The 25,000-nt window shown below is 34.9% G+C and overlaps 1 protein-coding gene across 2 annotated transcripts in view; it reads left to right on the top strand.

Moving 5' to 3' along the window:
* The first annotated feature begins 484 nt into the window (after positions 1 to 484).
* The window catches only part of LOC118447784 (protein apterous-like), a 46,264-nt gene continuing 21,748 nt past the window's right edge, over positions 485 to 25,000 (top strand). Inside the window, exons 1-3 of one of the 2 annotated variants that reach the window (XM_035880128.2) lie at positions 485 to 697; positions 15,806 to 16,130; positions 16,700 to 17,093. In XM_035880128.2, the coding sequence (XP_035736021.1) occupies positions 650 to 697; positions 15,806 to 16,130; positions 16,700 to 17,093 (767 nt within the window). In that variant the 5' untranslated portion in view covers positions 485 to 649. Of the gene's footprint in view, positions 698 to 2,613; positions 2,759 to 15,805; positions 16,131 to 16,699; positions 17,094 to 25,000 lie in introns of those variants that run through there. The other variant, XM_035880138.2, reaches the window with a different exon arrangement.

Here is a 25,000-nt window from a genome sequence, read left to right as displayed (position 1 = left end):
TTTTTTCCCTCCCCCTCAAAAAGGTTTGTCGTTCAAAGACGATAAGGAAAGAGGGACCAAAGTTGTCCTTTGAGATGTGCCCGTGAGGGCGCTGCTATTTGCAGCTTCTACTCACAATTTTTTTTCTCCATTAATAATAAACCTATAATAACAATAAAAATAATAATAATAATAATAATTTAATAATCGTAATAACAATTACAAACACAATAAAATAACGATCGTAATAATCAAAGAATAATCATTGGATGAGGACGTTTCGTCGAGTTAGAAGTTAGAACCCAGACAGTTCGAGAGAAGAGGGTTTGTTGCGGTATCGAAGCGAGAACGAGGAAGCTAGAGAGGAAGAGGAAGAAGAGGAGGTTGTGGAAGAGGAGGAAGAGGAGGAGGAGGAGGTGGAGGAGGAGGAGTCGCTCGACGGTGGCGTCGGCGGCGTCGGCGGCGGCGGCGGCGGCGGCGGCGGCGGCGGTGGTGGTGGTGGTGGTGGTGGTGGTGGTGCTGGTGGTGGTGGTGGAAAAACCAGAGGAGAAGCCGCTCAGCGGACGCCATCTCCGCGTTATCGGCAAGCGGATCCCCCGGGACTCCCCCCCAAGCAGCTTCAACGTCGCGCACCCTCGCTGGGAATTACCCCGCGACAGAAGCCACCCTGATGGGAGTGTATGAGGAGCGCGCCCCTCCTACCACCGGCATGCACTGGGTGAGTTTCATCCCCCTTACGACATTCGTCGAACGACGACGTAGGTTACCTATGATGGAAGAAAACTTCTATATATATATATATAATATATATATATATATATATATGTATTTACTTAGTTAACCTATATATTATTTCGAGATCGACAGCTTCTTCTTCTTCTTCTTGTTTTATCCCTGTTGTTTTTAGTTCTTTCTTTTTTTCTTTTTTTTTTTTTTTTAATATTCCTCCTCCCCCTTTATTTTTTCTTCCTCATCTTTCTCGAATTAATCTTTTACGTATCTCTTTCGTCGTACTCGATCGACCCCTTTGGTAACGAAGTGACCAAAGGTGAGAGAGCACAATTTTCGTGTTTCTTTTAATACGGCATCGAATATCAATATCTTCGAACGTCGATGAAAATCCTCGATATGATCGGACGTTACGGATTTTTTTTTTTTTTTTTATAGTTTATATACGTCTATTTCGTTTTGATCGTTTCTTTACTCGATCGATCTTCTTGAAAAAAAGAAAAAAAAAAAGAAATAAACGAAAGAAGAGTAAAAAAAGAAAAGAAAGAAAATGGTATCCAATGCAAACATTGATGACATTGAATTGTTTGAGAATTACGAAAGATTTCGGATATGCACGTATATTGAATTCTATATTGATAATTTGTGTGTGTATGTGTTTTTCTTTTTATTTTTTGATGTTATGAAAATAACATTAAAAACGATGCCGCGTTGAATGGCCGCGTCAATCGGCCGATGAACATCTTTTAACATTTGAAAGACCACGTTTACTTATTTACTTAAAACATTTTTTAATCGGATTAATGTTTAACGTTTGAACTGTGACAACGAGTATTCCTGTATATTTTTTTCTTCTTCTTCTTCTTCTTTCTTTTTTTTTTATTTTTATCCATCAGACGTTATAAAAGATATTAGATGAATATAATAAGATTTATGGAAAATTACTTTGGCGCGGTCATACGTGTCGAATGGAACTTTAAAGGAGAATCTTTGTTTCAATCTAACGTTTCCTTGAATCATTTGAAGGAAAAATATTATCTACAATCTATTTCTTTTTCTTTTTTATTTTTTTTTTCCTTTTTTTTTTTTTTTTTTGAACGTGCGAGATTACGTGATATAGTCATGTACTTGAAAACTTGATTAACGTTTAAAAAAGAATAATGAATTTTTATGGAATATCAAGTATATCGGGACATTGTCAAATTTAATTCGTATTATAGCTTCTATTATTTATTATCATAAGTCCGAAGAAAATCGATTTTCTGATAAGTTATAAATTCATTGCCAATTACGTTTACTTCGTGCTATGGTTAGCGACGATTGTTTCTTGGTTTTACTTCGACTCGTACGACTACCCTGTACCTCCGGTTTACCGTTAAAGGCTTAGACAGCTCTTACTTCGGTTTATTCGACGTAACACTCTTCGTATTTCTCTCCTTTCGTGGTTAACCTGTTAACCGGCTTCGCTTCTCTTTTAAAGTGAATGCGAAATACTATGGGATTTATTTCTAATACAAATTTAACGATGTGGCTTAAGGATAAAAGTATTTCTTATCTTTTCTATTTCTTTTTTATTTTTTATTTTTTTTTTCTTTTTTCTTTAAAGAGACAAAAGAAATAAAAGTACCTGAGTAAACTTGACCTTGGATTTAAAATCTCTATAATCAAAATAAATGAACTCTAAGTAGGTATTTGCTTGTTTATGTTATGTATGTGCGCGCGCGTGTGTGTGTGTATGTGCCTGTGCGTAAGTGCGTGCGTAAAACATAGTATAGAAACGAATGGAATCCATAATACTTTTGACTTTGATCATTGAAATATATATATTTATATACATATATATATATATATATATATATATATATATATTTATCGTTGAGTTCAGTGTGTTGTGTTCATTCGAGGCTTATCGGCAATGTAACGCCCGGTGATATATTCGCAGAATGAACATGGCAAACGGGTTTCTCGGTTTCTCTCGCGTCGTTGTAGATTGCTCGTCTCGTCTCGGGAATTGGGAAGAGACGGGGATTAAGAAGGAAAAAAGAGGAAAGTAAGTGAATAAAGGAAAAAAAGGAAAAAAAAAGAAAAAGAAAAAGAAAACGGAAAAAGCAAGGAGGAAAAAAAAAGAAACGAAAGAAAAGAAGAAGAGTGACGTTGGCAATATTTATTCTAACGTGACACTTTCTAATCAATCGAAAAGTAGTCATTCTCGTAACCTACCGACAAAAGAATCCATTTGATTTTAAGCTTCTTCGATATAACGAAGTTGGTTCATTAGCGAAACGTATAATTGTCCATTTGGATCTTTTTAATTTTCTTTTTTATCTCTTTTTTTTTCCTTCTTTCTTTCTTTCTTTTCTTTTTTCTTTTTATTTTTTCTTTACACACATACCGATTTACTCTAAAAAGATATACGATACGTACGATATATGCTTTAACTATCATGTGTTTATTTGAGATGGTCGATTAGCATTGGAGCAGATATAAAAATTCAAATATAAAGAACGGTCGTGTTCAAAACATAAGGGAACGACGAAGATGAGAAAGAAAAAGAGAAGGAGAAAGAGAAAGAGAAAGAAGAAGAAAAAGAAGAAAAAGAAGGAGAAGGAGAAAAAGAAAAAGAAAAAGAAAAAGGGGAATTGCGAAATGGACGACGGACGGTACGAAGTTCGGATCCGCCGGCAAGGTCAGAATTATACGTCGGGAATATCGTGACAAGCTCGTCCCTATCGTCATCGACGATGTTCTTCCTTCCTACGCTTACTTCGCGCTTCAACGCGTTTGTCTTATTCGAACTCGTTTCAAACGATGTCTCTGAGCTCGATCAACTCGGCTAGCACGCGATTTTCTTTGCGATCATTCGTCGAACTCTTCTAAATCCTCAGCGTATACTCTCTCTTTCTCTCTCTCTCTATCTTTCTCTCTATCCAGAGAAAGAGAGAGAGAGAGAGAGAGAGAGAGAGAGAGAGAAAGAGTGAAAGTGATATCTCTTTCTTTCTTTTTTCTTCTTTTTCCGTTCTCAACAGAGAAAAGAGAGATGCATTGATAAGAGACTAAAAAAAAAAAAAAAGAAAAATGGATCACATTATCTTAAAGGTTAAAGAAATTAAAAAGAAAAGAAAAGTAGAATAAGATAGGGTCATTGTACAAATCTGTACGTACGTATATCCATACATCGACGAAGGATCGGGCTTGTACGTTAATTGGCAAACGTACTTAACGTATACAACGTGTAAACAAGAATTAATCGATTGTAAAGTGTCAGTATGTTAAATCGAGTTGAATCGTGATTCCTTGATATTTGCTCGAAACTCAATTCCGACGAATTGAAATTATTATCTTCGTAAGGTCAATCGTTGCCTCGATCGGCAATAACGTCATTAAATAGTGTTATCGAACTTTTCATTGATAAGGGAAATGTATCTCTGTAGAAATTTTGATTGAACGATAAAGGGCAAGAGGGGGAAAGGAGGAGGGCCCGGGTGGGAATGGGTGGACGAACGACAAGGAAGAATAATAAAATCAAAAAGATGGGGGGAGAGAGTGGGAGCAGGGAAAAAACAAAAAGTGGAAATAATAATATCTCGATGTCAACGAGCAATCTTTTTGTTGTTAAATTTTTTTTTCCCCCTTCGTACAGTACTCGTAAAAGAATATTATAAAATGTTATATAGACGGAAAGAGATTCAGGTTGAATTTTAATTTCAGAATACCTCTATTCGCGATATAGTTCGCGAACAAATGCGCGAGTCCGTTTTATTATAGCCCTGTCTCCAGACAAAATTAATTATCTACGAGGCGCAGAACCGGTAGAGGTTCTCGTCACCCTTTCGGCCTTCTCAAAAGGTGAACGTCGTCCATATAAAAAGAAGCTCGCTCGTTTCTGCATCCTCTTCATTTTCGTTTTCATTTTCATCGTCGTTTTCATCTTTCGTCTTCGTTTTCATCTTCGTCTTCGTCTTCGTCTTCTACCTTTCGGCGAAACTCAATCGAATTATCGAAGGGAAAGAACTATGTGTTGTTAAACGTTTACGATGAGGTCCGACGGACGGATGGATTGAGAAGTATGCAAAAGAGGGATGACTGAGAGGATTATATTACAATTCTAACGTAGTTAGATTTTTTATTTTTATTTGATTTTTTTCCTTGAAAAAAAAAAAAAAAAAAAAAAAAAGAAAGAATGCATTAATGTAATAATATACCTAGGTACTTACACACACACACATATATATATATATTTATAACAATTTTGATAATTAATAAACTATGTATCATTTATTGTTTCTTCGTTTTATAATGATCTTTTTTTACGATACATTTAGTAAACAGTTATTATTAGGACGTTTTTCAAGAAGTAGTAAGTAAAGTGGAAGAATAAAAAAAAAAAAATGAAGAAGAAGAAGAAGAAGAAGAAAGAGATCGACGATCGAGATAAGAAATCGACCTCGTGCAATCTTTTAATTTTAATCCGGAATCAGTATGATTTTAAAAATAATTATATCGACGCCATTCATTTTCGGAAACTCGAAGAAAATGTAATCGTGTTTAGAAAATTTATACCGAAGGCGATTGGTGATTTTCGCAGAGCACGCAAGCTACACCGTACACGATAGAGTGATTATTGTAGTAACCGACGAAGATAAGGACATTTCTCTCTCTCTCTCTCTCTCTCTTTTTTTTTCTCTTTCTTTCTTTCTTTCTTTCTTTCTTTCTTTCTTTCTTTCTCTCTTTCTCTCTTTCTCTTCTCTTTTCTTTTTCTTTCCCCTACCGACAGCGTGTCTGCAAGCGATAGCAGAGTCCGCCGCTCTTGCTTCGAGCATAATTTATTACTCGGCTTGTGTTTCATATGTTTACATAAATACATATGCCCGTTCATTTAATAATTTTAATAATGCTGATCGATATTAGAATGACTTTTATGATCAGAAAGCTATCATAAAGTAGAACACAATGTAATTAGTTATTTACTACCATCGTGTTTGTCTTATGTTTCTTTTTTCTTCTTTTTCTTTTTCTGTTTTCTATTTTCTTCTTTTCCTTTTTTTCTTTTTCTTTTACCTAAGTCGAAAAAAAGAAAATAATTCTAATTGTTGCAAATACATTTGCGTTTGTGTTACGTTTATTTCGAAGGTTCTTTTTTTAACATATAATCATGCGTTAACCTTCTATTGAAATAGGTAAAGAGTTTATACATATACATAATATATATATATATATATATATATATATATATATTTATATATATACACACACATACACACACACACACACACACAGATATACCAAAATGGTAATTAACATTTAAATTACCATTTAAAGTGTTTTATTTAAAAAGACCTTATCTAAAAACTTCGCATATATGCACACCGTAATGATAAAATTTATTTTATGTTAGATTTAAAGATATTTCTGATAAACGTAAAGAAATATTAACAGTGTCGTTTGACCAATGCGTTTCGATGATCGAAACGTTCGCAGAAATCTTCATGTCGATGGTAGATGCGAAGCTTTGAAAGGAATTGGAGGAGGGCAAGGGAAGAGGAGGAGGAGGAAAACACTAATCTCTTGGGTCGGGTCGCGATTCTTGGCCTCCACGGCATGCGCCTATCCGAGACACTCCGTCGCTTTTAAACGTACAATCATTATTTTCTCATTTTCTCCCTGTCTACATTGAGTCGAAAATGCTGACAATATATTTTCAAATTTAGAATCAAATGACTTTTACGTATCAACGAGAAATTTAACAAATTAAAGGGATGTAGATATGTATTATATTCTTTTAAAAATTCCATTAGAAAATATTTCTTTAGAACATGTTTATAATCTATCTAAAAATTTATATTTTTATCTTATTATTCTAATGAATTTCAAAATAAACTATATATTTCGTGAAATTTTCTCTTACTGTTAGTTACGTTTCAATCGTCATCCTGTTTGATAGAAAATATATTTAAAATAACTTTCAAGTAGCTAGAAATCGTTATTTTTATTTCTCTCTCTCTCTCTCTCTCTCTATCTATCTTGCTCTCTCTGTATCTATCTATCTATCTCTTTGTCTCTCTTTTATTATCGTATACTAAATAAATTTCGAAGCAAAAGTTTTATTAATTTTCTCTCTTCGTTAAGTATCAATGATATCCGTACGAAAAAAAAAAATATTTCTGGAATGTTATTTCAAATGTACGACAAAAATTCATCCTCGTATTTATTATTATTATATTATTGTAAATTAATTTGTATAACAAAATTAGATATTATTATTTTGATTTTCTCTTATTTACATTACGATCATTCCGCAGGATAGAAAATTAACATATTAAATTTTTCAAGTGCATATTCAGATACATACAAGAAATATCTTGGTATCATTATTTAACCCGACATTATTTTATCCGAAACGAATTTCGTGTATTTTCGAAAGAGTAAAAACACTCCGTTTAGTTTCCCTTGGTTGCATCTCAATCATTGTGAGCGATAGCAAGCGGTGTAATAACGTACCGGATGTATGACAAGGGCAATAGCAATGCAATTTTATTAACGATGTCCGCGTACCGCTCACTGACAACGTTTTCCTATATTTTCGTGAAATTTATTACAGGTATATAACATTATTAGACACATGCTTTACTTACATAGAAGACAAGTACCGTCTATTTTATTAAGCGAATTTTTTCTTTACGTTATGAACGATCCCGAAGAAAGAGATCTCGGGGCAATCCAAAAGAAGGATAGATAAAAAGAAAGGAAGAGAGAGAGAGAGAGAGAGAGAGAAAGAGAAAAAGAAATAAGAAGAGTTTGACACGTACATATTTGTAGAAATTTCGAGGCGAACGAATCTCATCGTGAACTCAGCTCCGAATGTGTCTTCTACGGAAAAGTATAGGCGGTGTATGATAACCTTACGTCACGACCCAGAAGATATATATAAGCGTGTTATCGCTCAAATCGTTGCGATAATTCTTTCTTTTTCTTCTTCTTATTCCTGCTTAAAGTCCTCCAAATATTTTCGTAGTTCTTTTATCAAGAATTGTCAACGACTATTTGCTTCTTTTATTTCTTTTCCTTTCATTTTCTTTCATCTTCTTTTTCCTTTCATTCTTGATTTTGTTGTTGTTGTTTTTTTTTTCTTTTTTTTTTTTTTCGGTCGACCGTAATAAATATTAAGACTTAATAATAACGATGGTTATATCAAATAATATAATAACATCAATCGGAGAATAAAACGATTTGTCACATTAATACGTAAGAAAAAAAAATTAATTATTCGTCGTGAATTTTATTATTTTATTATTCGATTATGTTGATAAATCCATTTGACCGAATGAATTTCGACCGAATGAATAGATATATATATATATATATATATATATATATATATATGTATATATATATATATATATATATATCTTAAGGAATATCTTTTCGGGCACCTGACTCTTCATCGTTGGATATTCATCATCCTCCGTTGACATCGGTCGACGAAGTTACGTTCTGATGACAAATATCGTGATTCTCGCTTTATCCTTCCCCCTTTGAGTCGCGATCTATCATCGGTTGATACGATAAAGAAAATCTATATCAATATCATCGTAATACGGAATGGCCGAATTAATGGACATTTCAATCGAAACTTTTGATATTATTGTTCTTTTAGTTCTCTTCTTGTCTTTTCTTTGTTTTTTCTTTTCTCTTTTCTTTCTTCTTCTTCTTCTTTTTTTTTCTTTTTTTTAGAATATCGATCGACTTCGAAATCTGTCGAAGGATAAAGAAAGAAGTAAAGTAAGTACGTTTATCCTAAATTTCTATATAAAGGATAATAAAGAAAAACAGATGAATGAAAACGTTAATTCGATTAAAAGTAATCTATCGAGATTATGATTACGTTTTCGAACTTTAGTAGCGTGCGTTCGGTATTTCGAAGCAATTAAAAAAAAAAAAAAAAAAAAAAAGAAGAAAAGAAGGAAAAAGAATGAAATAAAATAAAACGAAGGAATAATAAAAAGGAAGAAAGAAAAAATTAAAGGATAGAAAAAACAAAGGAACGAAAAGTATTCGCGTTTAATCTTGAGATCGTTTTTGGCCAATGTTCCCTGACGAAGGTCCGTCGTGTGACAAATGGCGGACGTTTGCTTCGATCGTCTATCGATCATTCGAGTGGCGCGAGAAAAATGTCGCGCCAACGTTAAGTCTCTCTCTCTCTCTCTCTCTCTCTCTCTCTCTATATATATATATATATATATATATATATATATATATATATATATATATATCTGCCTCTCAGTTTCTCTTTGTCTCTTTTTTCTTTTAACTCATGTCAATGCTTTTTCGAATCATATCGGAAATTACGTATCTTTCGTTATTTTCTTGACGAAATATTATATTCGATCTATTGACAACGTGTTTCTTTTCATTCCTTTTTTTTTTCTTTTTTTTTTTGTTCTTTTTTTTTCTTCCTCTTCTTCTCTTTCTTTGACTACAAGAAGAAGAAAGTTAGGTAAAGGCTTTTCGTTGAAAACGAATGGAGGATTTCTCGAGACGTTTTAAATTGGCATGGCATTAAATTCATGACGGCTTTAATTCACTATCCTCCTTATCCTTTACCCCTTCTTCTCCTCCACCTTCTCATTCTCCTTACGTAGAGTACTTATTCGTATAGAATCTTTTTCTTGACGTCTCCCTTTTGCTTCGTGTAAAAGGGAACGCCATGTAAAGTTCAAGAGAGAGAGAGAGAGAGAGAGAGAGAGAGAGAGAGAGACAGAGAGAGAGAGAGAAAGAGTTTAATCCGTAGGAAACGTCAAGCTTTTCTAACGGAAGTTGTGTTCTAGTATTTTGATCGATTTATGATAACACTTTGTAGAAAGTCACGAGAATAATCCTTCTTTTCTTTTCCAAGCTTCTCACGATTGAAATTTTCAAAGAAAGAAAGAAAGAAATAGAAAAACACAGAGAGAGAGAGAGAGAGAGAGAGAGAGAGAGAGACAGAGAGAAAGAGAAAGAAAGAAAGAAAAAAAGAGAGAAAGAAAGAAAGAAAGAAACGAACGTCCTTATCGATCATCCTCTCGAAGAGAAGTAAAAGAAATATAGAAAAAGAGAAAGAGAGAGAGAGAGAGAGAGAGAGAGAGAGAGAGAGAATGGTCGATCGAAATAAAAAAAGGAATTTCTTTTGGTGACATCGCGTTGCTTCTTCGTTTTTCTTTTCCTCTTTCTCTCTCTCTCTCTCTCTCTCTCTCTCTCTTTTTTTTCTTTTTTTTTTTTCTTTTTATTGAGATCGTAACCCACTCGTCCGGTCTTTTTCGTCCCTCTATCCTCCTTAGTCAGTCGTCCTTCCCTTTTGTTTCTTTTTTTTCTTCTCCTTCTCCAAGAAAAATAAGAATAAGAATAAGAAGAAGAAGAAGAAGAAGAAGAAGAAGAAGAAGAAGAAGTTTGGGGAGGTAGGACGGTAGCCAGTGGTGGTCGAGTGACCAGGTCCGACATTTTCGAAAGAAAGACCACTTTGCCTCTTCTCTTTACTTGGACTGGGCCAAGCTTGGTAGCCGTTCTGAGTGCAGATAGCGAAGCGTTTATCGCTTCTCTGCGGTGTTAACCGTCGCCCACGCATTTTTCCACTCTTTCTCTTTCTCTCTTTCTTGTTACACGTATTGTATATGCGTGTATATATATATATATATATATATATATATATATACATGTATGTATGTGAAAAAGAAAGAAAGAAAGAGAGAGAAAGAGAGAAAGAGAGAGAGAAAGAGAAGAAAGGAGAGAGAGAGAGAGAGAGAGAAAATAAGAGAAACCACGAACGAGCGCCGGAACGGAGCTCGACCCGGACTAGGCTGTTTATTGTTATCGCTTATCGTCGCTCTCGAGCAAGGGAAGCTGATATACGTGAAACCACGCGGCCACGAACGAGCAAACTCTTTCTCTCTCTTTCTCTCTCTCTCTCTCTCTCTCTCTCTCTCTTTCTTTCTATTTCGTCGCCTCTCATAAACAAAGATTATGTATTTCGCGTTAAGAAAATTTGGATTAGTTTGCTGTTTGATTTTATTGTTGTTTGCTGTTTTAATCGAAAAGAATCATTTCGATGATCTATCTCGGCCATTTTTATCATCTTACTTTGATAAAAATTTTAATTCGATTTATTGATCATATTGTAAATCTATGTTGAATAATTTTTTAGATAATAATATATGATTATTTCGTTAAAGTTGTCACTTTTTAATGTTAATAAATGTAATGCTTTATCAATATATAAATAATACTTTAAATGCCGATCTAAAGATTGATTGATAATAAATTAGCGGATTTAATAATGTTACGATTGAAAATTAATTTTATATAGTATTTTAATACAATCTGTTGATGAATATATTCCCGAAAATATATTCGTGTTATATAAATTTTATATAATTACCTAATAATATAGTTACTTAATCGAATTTAATATTATTAGAGTTTCATCGCCGTCGACGATAATTAAGAAATATTACATCGAAAAAAAAAGAAAAAGAAAAAAAGAAAAAAAAGAAAAGGAGAGAAAAAATACTTTATAATGCTGATCTAAAAGTGGATTAATACAAGCTGTCAGTCGATCTAAGAACGTCGCGATTCAGTAAGGAGCTTCTCAGAAATCATAAGTTATCGCATAACGCGACAAAAGGAACGGCGTTCCAATTACATCGATCCCCTCGTGACTATAACGTGGAAAATAGCAATTGGTCGATGAAGGGAAAAAAAAAGAAAGAGAGAAAAGAGATATAAAAAAAAAGAGAGAGAGAGAAAAGAACAAAAAAGAGAGAGAGAGAGAGAGAGAGAGAAGAAAAAAATGGAATAGACAGACCCAGATTCAGCAGTAGTCTCGTTGCTGCTACAACTCGTACGGAATGATCCGTCCTCTCGAGGTTTCGTCGTTAAGAGAAGGAACGTCAGCCTTGACGATCTCGAAAGTTATTCCAATCACGACTACTCGTGGGATCGCAAGAAAATCGACTTTTTCGAATAGGTCAGTGATAGATAAAAGATAAAAAGCCTAAAAGAAAAAAAGAAGATATAACTATATTACATCCGGTTAAGGGGAAAGAAAGAAAGAAAGAAAGAAAGAAAGAAAGAAAGAAAGAAAGAAAGAAATAAAGAAAAAAAGGAAGAAGAAAAAAAAAAAGAAAAACAAAAAAGGAGAAAAAAATTGTTAAGAAATTTTCGTACCGAAATTTTTTTCTCCTTTTTTGGTTTTTCTTTTTTTTTTCTTCTTTTCTTTCTTTCTTTTTTTTTTCTCTCTCTCTCTCTTTTGTGTAAATCATCGACAACAAAATCGGTATATGTACTTAAGAGTGATTAAAAGTAATCATGAGTTTTGCTTTTAAAAAGAGGTAATCGTCGGAATCGATTCTCGAGGAATCGATTCGTTATCGATTCATGGAGGAGCCTAAGAAACGTCGAAGAGATCGGACCAATAGGAAGGAGAGCGTGGCTTCCAGGACGGTCGCGAGTCTTAGGACGGTCGGTCGGCCGACATTTCTGGCGACATTCTGTGCCTTTTCGCTTCGCGGTATCTCGCGATTCCGCGCGCGCGCTCGTTATTTACTTCACGTTTCGTGAAAATGAAAAAGGCGGAGTCTTGTGCAAGTTCGCCGCCGGTGAAAGTCTCTTGGATCTCTTTTGCAGTCCGAGCACGGCCTCCTTGCCGCTTCGGGTCCACTCTCCGCGGATGGATAAGGATCTCTCGAACGAAGATCGATCGTCGATGTAGCTTTCGTGGGAAATTTTATAAGATTTATCGAAGATACCAGGTTGGGATGAAGGAAGGAGAGGAAGGGGAAAGGTGTCTATTTAAAACTATGCCGAATAAATGACAATAAATGGCAACAATAAATGACAACAACGAAAGAAGAAAAATTGACCTTTAAAAGTTGTTTTCTCTCTCTCTCTATCTCTCTCTTTTTGTATTTCTTTTTTCTCTCTTTTCTTCTTTCAACGAAATAGCATCGAGTTAGTCATTCCACTTATTTAATGAAAATTACGTCACAATTGGTGAAGTAAATTTTGGTGAATCCATTGTTGTTCTTCGAGTTCGTTTTAACGACGAAGACAGAAAGTAACAAATCAAGTTCCTCGCACGCTCGCCAACGAAGAGTTATTCCAGCAATCCTTATAAGCGCGCGTTCCAACGATTCCTTCGTTGACCCGACGCAATATTACATAAGAGAGAATGAATACCGACGATCGTGTACCGAGGAGAAGTGCGCATTACACCTTGTAAACTAATCCTAAGTAGGTGGTATAGAATTTTCCTAACTGTTCGTCGTTAGTTGTGTTAATAGTCGATTCCTCTACTTTGGCCATATTTTACCTGTTAAATCAGCATCGTTATCTTCGACGACTAATTAAAGAGAAAAGATAAGGTGAAGTTCTTTAAAATGTTCTATCCTTTTTCTTTTCTTAACACATTCGGATAAGAAATTTCCGTTTGAATGAGTATAGAAATATCTAAAATTATTATCTATTATTATTATTATTATTATTATTATTATTATTATTATTATTATCATAGACGATAGAACAATATTTTCAATCGACTTAACGAGTCTTTTTACGTTTTTTTTTTTGTTCTTTTTTTTTTTATAACACCCCCAAGTATTCGTGGTATCGGTTTATAACAGAACTTCGAGCGTTCGATTTAGTGTTGAGTAAAGACGGTAGCATACGCACACAAACGAGATAGCTTTCCACGCGGGAACGATTTTATCGGCGAAGTTTCTCGCCGATAAACATTATCTTCGACGAGGGACGATGTGTCCGACACGGTCGCTACCGTCTAGTAGCTAGCTACCTCTATCTGAAATAAACTAACGGTTAAGAACGTAATTCTACGTTGTCGGACAATCGTTTTTTCTTACACGTATTTATCCATTCATTACAATTTGATAATAAAAATTAATAAATTGAAATAGAAATTTTTCATTCTTTGTAATGATCATCAATGTAATAAAGGTAAGGATCTTCAAAAGGATTATATTATTTACAATAAACGATCGATAAATCGTATAAATTTTCGATAAATCCTTTACCGTTGAATTTCTTTTCGTACTTATATATTTATCTAAGTACCTGAAATGTCCATTTTCTCGAGTAAGAGAGAGAGAGAGAGAGAGAGAAAACGTTCATCCTTAGAGAGAGCATTCGTCTCTCTTTCCCCCTCCCCTTCCCTCCATCTCTCTTTCTCACTGGTTGTTTTGCTTTCGCATCCCCTTCTTACCCTCTCTACCTTTTTAACACACAACCCTGATTTCCGTTGGGCGGCCTCTAGATCGCAAACGTGCCGCTTCGCCTAAGGCGCAGTAAATACCGGTATCTGCTGTCGTAAAGTGCACCATTGGTTTTCCACGAGACGTAGGTACGTAAGGTCTGTGCAACGCTCAAAGAGCGAAAGAGATAGACGGACAGACAGAGAGAGAAAAAGAGAGAGAGAGAGAGAGAGGGATAGAGAGAAAGAGAGAAAAAGGGAGGGAGACGACAGTAGGGCAACTCGAGTCGTAATTTATGTCTCCACGGTACGCGCCGCTGTACGCCGCGCCGTGAGCGCGTTGACAGTTGAAACACGGCAGCGACTCGGATTGGTCGGCTTCGGGCGCCTTATAGGGTCGCGCGCATGCGCACACTGCCTTGCGACATCCATCAGAGGCGAGCCGCCGATTCGCTACCCGATCGAGACTGACTCTCTTTCTCTTTTTTCTTTTTTTCTTTCTCTTTTTTTCTCTTCCTTTCCTTTCCTTTTCTTTTCTTTTCTTTTCTTTTTAGCTTTCCTTATCTTCTTCTACGCGCTCCTTATCTCTCTCTCTCTCTCTCTCTCTCTCTCTTGGACTCTTTATTTCTTCTTTTTTTCTTTCTTTTTTTTCTTTTTTTATTTCTTTCTTCCTCTTTTCAAGTTGCGATCAGAGAAAGCAACGTTTGAAACGCAATCGGGGAGGAGGCGCTCGTGCGTTCTTTCTTCTTTTTATTTGTTCTCGAACGATTTCTCCTACCGGTTTGACCTGTCGATCGATCATGATCCGTCGTCGCATTGATCGCTTCCTGCATCGATCTTCCTCGATCTTCTCGTGGCCACTTTTTTTTTTCTTTTTTTTTTTTTCTTTTTATCGATCATTCTCGAGCCATAGGGACAATGGCAATTTTATGCTATGTAGGTTAAAAGAGCATTGGCGAAAATTGCACGTATTTATTTCATTTGTATAACAGTAACGATGACAATTGTTTAGGACAAATTTTAAGAGTATTTTCTTTTCTTTCTTTATTACTTTTTTTCCTTCCTTTTTCTCTCTCTCTCTCTCTCTCTCTCTTTCTCGTTCTATCGTTCTTTAATTTTCCATAATACGATCGATAGGGAAGGCCAACTTAGAAAACCTTGAAATACCATGACACGCGAGTCCACGCGAGTATCATGAAAAAGAGAAAAAGAGAATGAGAGAGAAAGATAAAGACGAAGGTGAGTTTTCGATACGCATCGATGAACGGTTGCTGTATATACTCTGAACGAACCATTTTGTAAGACCGGTTTTTGGAGTTCTCGTTTTCCGTATGATTCGATCGTTTCGTGTAATCTTCCGAAAAACTACTCGTCTACCGATTTTATCCTTTGGGGTGCTCTTAAAATGATCTTCTTACGACACAGTAGTCGTTATTATGCTACGAACTTGATTACATTTATCGAGTTAGGAAAGGAATCGTTAGATCGTTAGATCGATATATCAATTATTCGTTTCTATTTACGAAATAAAAAATAAAAGATTCGAATGAAGAAAAGAAACAAAAAAAACAGAAGCTTATAAAAGTTAATTAATTGACTATAATAATAAGTTTGAAAGAGATTAAGGTTAGAGGGCAAATTTTTGTCGCGTCATTGTATAAGAATAATTTCTTTCAAAATTTGTTTTTTTCTTCAATTGAAAATATCAAACAAATTTGTTAATATTTATATTAATAGATTATTTTTCTATCGCGTAGGAAATAGAAAAGAGAGAAAAGAGAGAAAGAGAGAATGATACAGACGATATAAAAAAAAAATTATAGAAATAAAAAAAATATATCCATCAATGGTTTGTTTTAACAGCCGGCCAGCTCGCAGGAGCGCGGGAGCGGCTTGGCTGTGGGGCGTCAAGGGGGGCCCGGTAGTGCGGGGGGCCCCGGAGCAGTCGAGCAGGCAAGGGACCTAAGTCCCTGCCTCCCCGCGTCGATGGGCGACGCTGCACGACCTACCACCTTACCGTGCAGTCCTCCCGCCGCCCACCACCACGGGTCCCATCACACGCCCCATCACGCGTCCCATCAGACGCCCCATCAGACGCCTTTACATCAAACCCATTGCGGAACCAACAATAACTGCTACGACGGTCCAACCACCCCCTACGATTCTAGGGACTACGATTCGCCTGGAGGTTAGTTTTTCATTATTTATTATGTTTAAGAATAAAGATTTATTAATGAACCTATTTATAATAACTTTATATTTATATAATAATAATAATTATTATTATTATTGTTAGACTTATAATAATTTTATCTAAATTGAAATTGTTTCCTTTTTTTTTTTTTCTTTTCTTTTAATATAATCACAAAATAGTACGATCAAATTTTGTTTTATTATATCTATATAAATGTCTCATTAACGTTTTAGCTTTGTAATTAATAATTTTATTAGAATCAAAGAAGTTAATAATTAAAGAAACTTGTAGTTATACAATATTCTTCAGTTTAGTATGATTTTATGATATATTTATTATGATATAACGAGCCAGTATTCTTTAACTTATTTAATGCCCGATAAAATCTTTTCTCATTTATCATTTTTTTTAACATATCGTATTATGTTATAACTCGTATAATTATTTTATTGCATTAACTTCGAATAACAATCGAACAATCGTGTTGCTGGTTTACGGGTGTAAGCAAAAAAAAGAAAAGAAAAAAGAAAAAAAGAATAAAAAAAATGATAATAATTCGACAGGTGGATCGGAGTACAGAAACAACAACGGTAGTTTCGATAATAATCCAAGTGACTTGAGTATGCCACCACAAGGGACTCATCATCATCATCACCACCATCATCATTCGCATTTACATGCGCAAACTCATACGCAAGAGCAACAAACCTCCGAGCATTTGCAGACCATTCCGAAACTCGAGCCACCACCAACGCCACCGGCACAATCCGAGGATGTTCCTGGAGTTGTCTGTGCGGGTTGTGGATTAAGGATATCCGACAGGTATTATCTTCAGGCGGTCGACAGGAGATGGCATGCTTCGTGTCTTCAGTGTTCTCACTGTCGTCAGGGTCTCGATAACGAAGTCACCTGTTTCTGTAGGAATGGGAACATATATTGCAAGAAGGATTATTATAGGTGAGTCATATAAATTTTGTCAAGATATTTCCTTTCGAATAGTTTTATTGAACGTAATAGATATTGAAAACTTTTTACAATCCACAAATTATTTTTCTTTCGTGTCAGCATAAAAATTATTTTTACTTTAGTCAACAAGAACATTAAATGTTCTTTTAAGTAAGATCGAAAAAAAAAAAAAAAGAAAAAGTAGGGAATGAAAAATCATATAAATAGTACGATTCTTTTAAAGTTAAAAGTGAATTAAAAATGATAAATTGTGATTAGATATTTCCGATCGATATTAAATCAATTCTCCTTGTGGTACTTTTTGATGTAACAAAAAAAAGAAAACAAAAAAACAAAAAAAAAAGACAAAAGAAAATAACAATTTAAGCTCGGAATACACCAATTGTTCAAGTAAGAGAAAACACGGTGCTCGCATGACGGCGTCGATGACGACGAACAGTCAAGAGAGATCGTTCCCGGCGATCTCTTTCCGCTTCCTCTTTAAGTCGATAGCGAGTTTATTTATTACGTTACTCCGACGTTCATTCATAGCGGAGCGTGTTTACACGACCGCCCACAGGTCCTCATTTTTCTCCGTACGGTCATTAAGCGAGATCGCACGCCGGTAACGCCTGTCACGCTTATGCTACCGTGTCTCTCGCGGAAATCCGTGTTAAATCATTATCGCGCTAATTGTAAGACGAGTCATCAAGATAATCGAATTAATACAAAATTTCATAAAATTTTCTTTAAGTACGGCCTTATGTATATATGTATATGGAAGAAAATTTTTTTTATAAAAAAAATTTCGCGAACACTTTCTCTCTCTCTCTCTCTCTCGCTCTCTATTTTTTTTCTCTTTCTCTATTTTGAATATCTATCTTGAAGAATAATCAAAGAAAATCATCTCTAATGAAAATCCTTCAAAAGACGTCCTTCGACCAGTTCGAAAGTTTCACGTCCTCTCGTTTGCAACGTTTGAGTTGCATTTTGACGGCGAACAATCCGCGTCATGAAAGCAACTCGTTACGGCTTACCGAGAATAGGTCGGAAGGCTCGTGCGAATAAGTCAAGCGCGAAGTAATTTATGCGATTCCGTGAGCCATTCGAAGACGAGCGCTGTTTGAAAATACATCCGCCGCCGCCACCGCCATCGCCGCCGCCGCCGCCGCCGCCGCCACCGCCACCGCCGACGCCGCCGTTCCCGACGCCACCGTTGCCGTCGTCAGCAGTACCGCGAAGCGGAATCCGGCAAACGTTTGCGTAATTACACATCAACTTTTCTCTCTTTCCTTTTCTCTTCTTTTCTTCAATATTTCTTTTTCTTTTTTTTTTTTCTTGTACATTTTCGAAGCGATATCGATATCCTCTTTTTTTTTTCTTTTTTTTTTCTTTTTTTTTCTTCAACGATTTGATGCTATCTTTCTTCTTGTTCGTTTGTTTTGTATTTTTCTTCTTCTTCTTTTTTTTTTTTTTTGTTTGTTTCTTCCTTTTGCTTCTATTTTATTTCATTTTCTACAAAAAATAATGGATAATTATTAATGATTGATAATTATTAATGGATAATGATTACCACAAATTACAGTACAAAGTTATTTTCTTTCTAATACCTATCGATAAGTCGTATAAGTTTGCGAATGAGTCTTACGATAAAACGCGCTATTCATGGCCGGTAATATTTGCAAATATAATCCGGCACGCAATGCCACCGATGTTGTATCCACCGGTATCGCACGCGAAATAAACATTTATCAAAGGCGACCCAGTTCATGATTACTAACTAATGAAATATTAGATACCTACGTAAAGGATAATTCTCGATCGATCAATGATTTTATTATAAAAATCAAGTGGCGATCGATTATCCGTTACAAAGATGGAAATCGAACGTTCTAAAGAAAATAATAAAAGTTAGATTATATGTTTATTCTATGTTTCTGCATTTAATATCTCGTTAAATTTTAATATTGATATCAATTATTAAAAATAAATTGCGATTAGAATATATATCGATCGTTTAACCGTTTATGATACTTGATATATATACATATATATATATTTTTTTCCTCTCCCTCTCTCTCTCTCTCTCTCTCTCTCACTCTTTTTATTAATTTGTTAAGAACTAAAGTCGTATTAAAAATATTTTTCTTTTTTTTATTGAAGAAAAAGAAAAAAAAATGAATCTACTTTATTTTAATGAAAATAATTATCATAAAATGTCGATGTAAGATTTCATGCGACATACAAAATAAAAATAACTCGAACGAATTGAACGAGTTGCAAATACAAAAGAATTAAATAAGAACGTAGCAATAGATAGAGAAAAAGAGAGAGAGACAGAGAGAGAGAGAGAGATATGTACGTAACTATCGTGGAAAGTAATAATTCTTTTTCTTCGTCACTTACAAGAGAAATTCCACGATTCCTTTGATCCAACAAAATTCCCATACTCCTGCCATGCGTAGACTAGCTCAAACGTACATAGATGTAGGTACTTAACGCGCGGCTTAATAAGAATTTTCTCACGTTCCACCCTCCACTCCCCTCCTCTCTCCTCTATCCTCTCTTCATTTCTCCTCGACGTCCATCCACCAAAGCCCTTCGTGGTTTGACTTTAGCCAGTGATTTCCATTACGGGAAACAATTGCGCCGCACTGGCAGTTAGAAATACGCGGAAATCACCTGTCTTGCCATATTTCGAGTCGACTTCAGACACTAATTCTCGCGTTCGAGCAAACTGACTCGAATGACTGAGAGTACACTTGACTAAAGTGGGTTATGCCAGTTTTACAACAGGACCTCGAGTTTGAACGTAAGCGTTTAGATTATTCTACAGTGATTGTTATCGCTTTTTGAAATTTTGAAATTCCGGAGAAATTTATTATTTCAAAAGTAACATTGTTTTCTCATCTGATTATTATGTAATCTGACAAACTTTTAATTACGTTTATTCTCTATATCTCATTGTGTTTGACTTTTTCTTTTCTTTTCTTTTCTTTTTCTTTTTCTTCTTTTTTTTTTCCTCAATGATAACATATCTTGTTTTTCTCTACCCTCTCTCTCTCTCTCTCTCTCTCTCTCTCTCTCTCTCTCTCTCTCTCTCTCTCTCTCTCTCTCTCTTTCAATCATCGATAATTCTTTCTCTCTCTTTCTCTCTCTCTCTCTCTCTTTCTCTCTCTCTCTCTTTCCACTGGAATAAATTATAGTATAAGTTCTATGCGGTCTTTTTCTTTCTCCGTCTAACGCCTATAGATTTTCTCAAACGTTTTCTAAATATCGCTTAGATATTTTGAGCTTACGTGCTTACGTTACGACTTACGTCTAAATGCAAGAGAGATAAAATCCACGTGAAAAATATTCACCTGCTTAAATACATATGTAGACGAGGGAAATTACATATATACGTATAGTGCGCGTTTGGTATTAACATTAAACGTGACTCGCAAAGACGGGTTTCCTTTCTTTTCATTTTTTTTTCTTTTCTTCTTTCTTTCTTTCTTTTTTTTTTCTTTTTTTTTTTTCTTTTTTTTAATTTTTTCTCTTCTCCTCCTTTCTTCTCCTTCTTCCTTTTTTCCCCTCCTGCCTTTCTCTTTCCTTTTTCCTTGTTTGCTTAAACTCCTGGCTCTCTTTAACGCTTATAGGTTCGTTAATAGGCCAAGTACAAGTATAAGGTAAAAAAAGAAAAAAAAAAAAAAAAAAAAAAAAGAAAAAAAGGATCGATCTTAGCCGGTGCGCCATTATCTCGTAAGTTAACGTGGATGAATAGTGTTGTATGTTGAAGAAGGTAAAAAAAAAAAAGAGGAAGAAAAAGAAGAAGAAGAAGAAAAAGAAGAACAGAAAAACGAAAATCATGCAAAAGTAAAAGATAGTTATCGCCTTCTTTTTTTTTTTTTTTTTTTCTTTTTTCTTTTTTTAGTATATAACTATCTGCATACGATGCGGGTATAGCGTGCTGGCAAAGAAAATGCTCGTCAAAATCGTACTACCATTCGTCGCGCGCGGATAAGCGTTTTAAATTCATAAAGCCTCCTCTTTCTCTCTTTCTTTTTTTCTCTCTCTCTCTCTCTCTCTATCTCTCTTTTTTCTCTCGGTAGAATTCGAATTACGAAGAAAGAAACTCTCTAATGGCAGGCTCGGTGTAACGAAGCGAACCTATAGAATTAGATCTCCCTAAACGTATTTTTCTGAACGAATGAAGTGGATGCGAAAGCGGTACTCCTCTATTATACTTTGTTCTTTATATGGATAGTTTTTTGGAATTCAACGTCAATTACAGAGAGAGAGAGAGAGAGAGAGAGAGAGAGAGAGAGAGTGTGTGTGAGAGAGAAAGAGAGTTTCGAATATAAAAAGGGCTTGGAGAAGAATAAAGGGACGCAAACTAACATAATTGGATATAGATATTTCGCGCGAACGTTTATCTCGTTGAGTACGGTATTTTTATTTGACTAATTTGCACGGTCGATGCTTTTAACGTACTGTATATAATTCAGTTTATTAAATTCTATAGAAATTAAGAAGTCGAAGTACACTTTAGATTTAAACGTTCAATGCTAACACGTGAAATTTTTTTTTTTTTACGCGAGAGAAAAAAGGAAGAGAGAGATAGAGAGAGATAGAGAGAATAAACTTTATTATATCAAAGTAAAAAGTTTATATATATATATATATGTATATGTATATATCATATATATATAATAAAGAGTATAATATAATAAAGAATTAACGTGAAAAATATAAAAGTTAAAATTTACGTATGATAAAATTTTTAATTATTAATAAAAAGAAAAATAAAGAAATAAAATGAAGATAGAAAGAGAGAATGATATAGAAGAATTCAGGCCTCACACAGTTAGGAGGAGAAGGAGGATATTAGCGTACTCTCTCGTTGCTGATTCAGTTCAACGCGAGAGAAGAGTACACTGAGAAGAAATTACCAAGCACGAACTATGTATATATGTATGTATGTACGTACGTACGTACGTACGTACGTACGTATGTATGTATGTATGTATGTATGTATGTATGTATGTATGTATGTATGTATGTATGTATGTATGTATGTATGTATGTATGTATGTATGTATGTATGTATGTATGTATGTATGTATGTATGTATGTATGTATGTATGTATGTATGTATGTATGTATGTATGTATGTATGTATGTATGTATGTATGTATGTATGTATGTATGTATGTATGTATGTATGTATATATGTATGTAAGTTCCATGGACGTGGCGTCCGTCCTGGACACCGGCAATACCTTCGACCACCGTACCATCGACTAATGGTCACGACTCGACCATTTACCTCCGGCGAAGCGTCGATTCTTGATAAGTAAATCACCGCCGATCTACATTTCAGGAGCGACGCCACGATATGTCTTTGCGTTACGATCTACGTATACGTAGTATACCTATACACACACACACATATATATATATATATGTGTGTGTATGTATGTAATTTAACACATACGTACAGTATATACTTACGTACGTATATACTTGTGATAGAAAATTAATCTCTGACGTCGTCAGGATAATTAAAAAAAAAAAAAAAAAGAAAGGAAAAAAAAGAAAATAAGAATGAAAAAAAAAAAATAAGAGAAAATGGAAAGAGGCATTTCTTAAAGCTCGTCGCTATAACTTATTTGATACTTGTAAAGATTCGATTATTTGTAAATTAACGAATGAATTAAATATGAACGAATTTAAATATCTCGGAAGAGAGTATTCACGAAGTAATTTCGGTGGTCACGGAGTGTTAGGGCCGAAAGAGAGAAGAAAGAGTCAGTCATCGCCCTTAGTCCTCTTCTTCTCTCTTTTCTTCGTGTACGTGGTATGCTTCTAAAATCGCATTAACCGATCTTCTTAGAGGGTACGCTCGAGATCCTAGGATAAGCAGCTGGTTTTATCGCGCCAAGAAGGACGCTTTTGCTCGCGAAGTAGAGAAAGAGAGAGAAACGAGACGTATAGTCGTGTAAGATGGAAATGGCAGTAAAAAGAGAGAGAGAGAGATAGAGAGAGAAGAATGAACGACACGTTGAAATTATCAACACCAAAAGTTTAAGGTTCACCACGTGTCTCATTACGATCCTAACTTTCCGTTAGAACGTTGGATGAAAAAAAATTCGATTCGTTAAGGATTCATAATATCATCCATCGATGAAAAATTACTTAGGCACGTCGATAATCGGCACCTGCCTATATTTTTTCCTACCTTCGTCCTATCTTGTTCTTTTTTTTTTCTTTTTTTTTTTTTCTTTCTTATTTCTCTCTCGCATTAATCACAAGTTTATATAATATGGCGGTGAAAGAAATAAAAGAGAGAAAAATAAGAAAAGAAAAGAAAAGAAAAGAAAAAAAGAAGAAGAAGAAGAAGAAGAAGAAAAGAACGGAGGATTAAGAATAAGAAATAAAAAAAAAGAAAAAACTGAAGAAAAAGAAGAAAAAAAAGAAGAAGAAGAAGAAAGAAGAAAAGAGAGAGAAAAGGATAAGGAATGAGAGATGAAGGGTGGGGGTGAAGTGGGGTAGAGGGCTGGTAGAGGGCTGGTAGGGGAGGGGGAAGGGGCAGACATCCCGTCACGACACGATTTTAGCCGAAAGAGTCTTTCTTCTTATCTCCCTCGTTCGCGTCTCGAGCCGTTAGCATCGTTCGTTCCTGTACTGCCATCGTCGCTTCGAAGTAGTTTCGAGCCGTTCCACGACTGTTATTAGGCAGAGACACGTCGCGTGTCTCGTCCGGTTCGACTCTTCACGAACGAACATTCTCAACGTGTGCGCCATGCTACCGTGACATACTTTCGCGCACAAACTCTCTACTTTTCTATGGGTTGCGACGTTATCAAAAAAAGAAAAAAGAAAAAAAAAAAAAAAAGAAAAGAGGAAAGAAAAGAAAAGAAAAACGAAAAATAATGGAAAGAAAAGGAAAGGAAAATACAAGAAAGGCACGTCAAGAAAATAAGACAATAGAGGTACTCTTCTTCTGTCTTTCCCTTGGCTCTTTATTAAATCTAATATCATTCGTTCCTTAAAGGAAATATTTTCAATTTCAATGGTATACTTCATATCTTCCCCCTATTTAATTAGTTCAATGAGTTAATCTTTTCTTTTCCCTTTTTTTCTTTTCTTTTTTTTTTTTTTTTTTTTTTTTTTATTTAATGAAACTCCTTTTCGACTATTTTATATATTTCCTTTTTCCCATAGTTGCATTTATATAAATGCTTCGACAGGATTGTTCTTTCTTTTCGAATCGAATATAGAATAATAAAATCTCACACAGTGAAATAATTTACGAACGTACATACAATACATATACATACATATATATATATATATATATATATATATATATATATATATATTATATATTAATGCTGTAAATACTCGATAGAAATAATTTTATTCCATTGAAAAATATGAAAGAATTTAGAAATAAAAAGACGTAGAATATGGAACGATCTTTTTCGATCATTTAATTCGTGATTTCATTTTAACGTCACTAACCGATTTCGATTTGAAAGGTGTGCGCTCACCTGAAAAAGGAAAATTAAAAAGAATAATCCGGTCGACTATTCTATCTTTCACACACGTCGAAAGTTTCTCGTCACCTTGCGTGCTGTTTCGGCCCGGCCGGCTGGTTTCGTCGTAAAAATTGCTTGCGCGTAAAGAGATCGTTGTGCTGCGGTCGTCGACGTAAGAACTTCCTTGACTCTTCCGTTTCTTACAGCCTTTACTCGTTTCTATCTTTCTCTCTTTTTCTCTTTTTCTCTCTTTCTCTCTCTCTCTTTCTCTCTCTCTCTCTCTCTCTCTCTCTCTCTCTCTCTCTCTATTTTTCTATCGTTCTTTTACGTTTCTGTATCTCAATCTTCTATTTTTTCTTTCCTCTCTTCCTTCGAACTTCTTTCCTGCCTCAT

Source organism: Vespa mandarinia, chromosome 8, assembly GCF_050613455.1.
Source record: "Vespa mandarinia isolate Hongniang chromosome 8, ASM5061345v1, whole genome shotgun sequence".
Classification (NCBI taxonomy): domain Eukaryota; kingdom Metazoa; phylum Arthropoda; class Insecta; order Hymenoptera; family Vespidae; genus Vespa; species Vespa mandarinia.
This window is presented reverse-complemented; position numbering and strand designations above follow the sequence as displayed.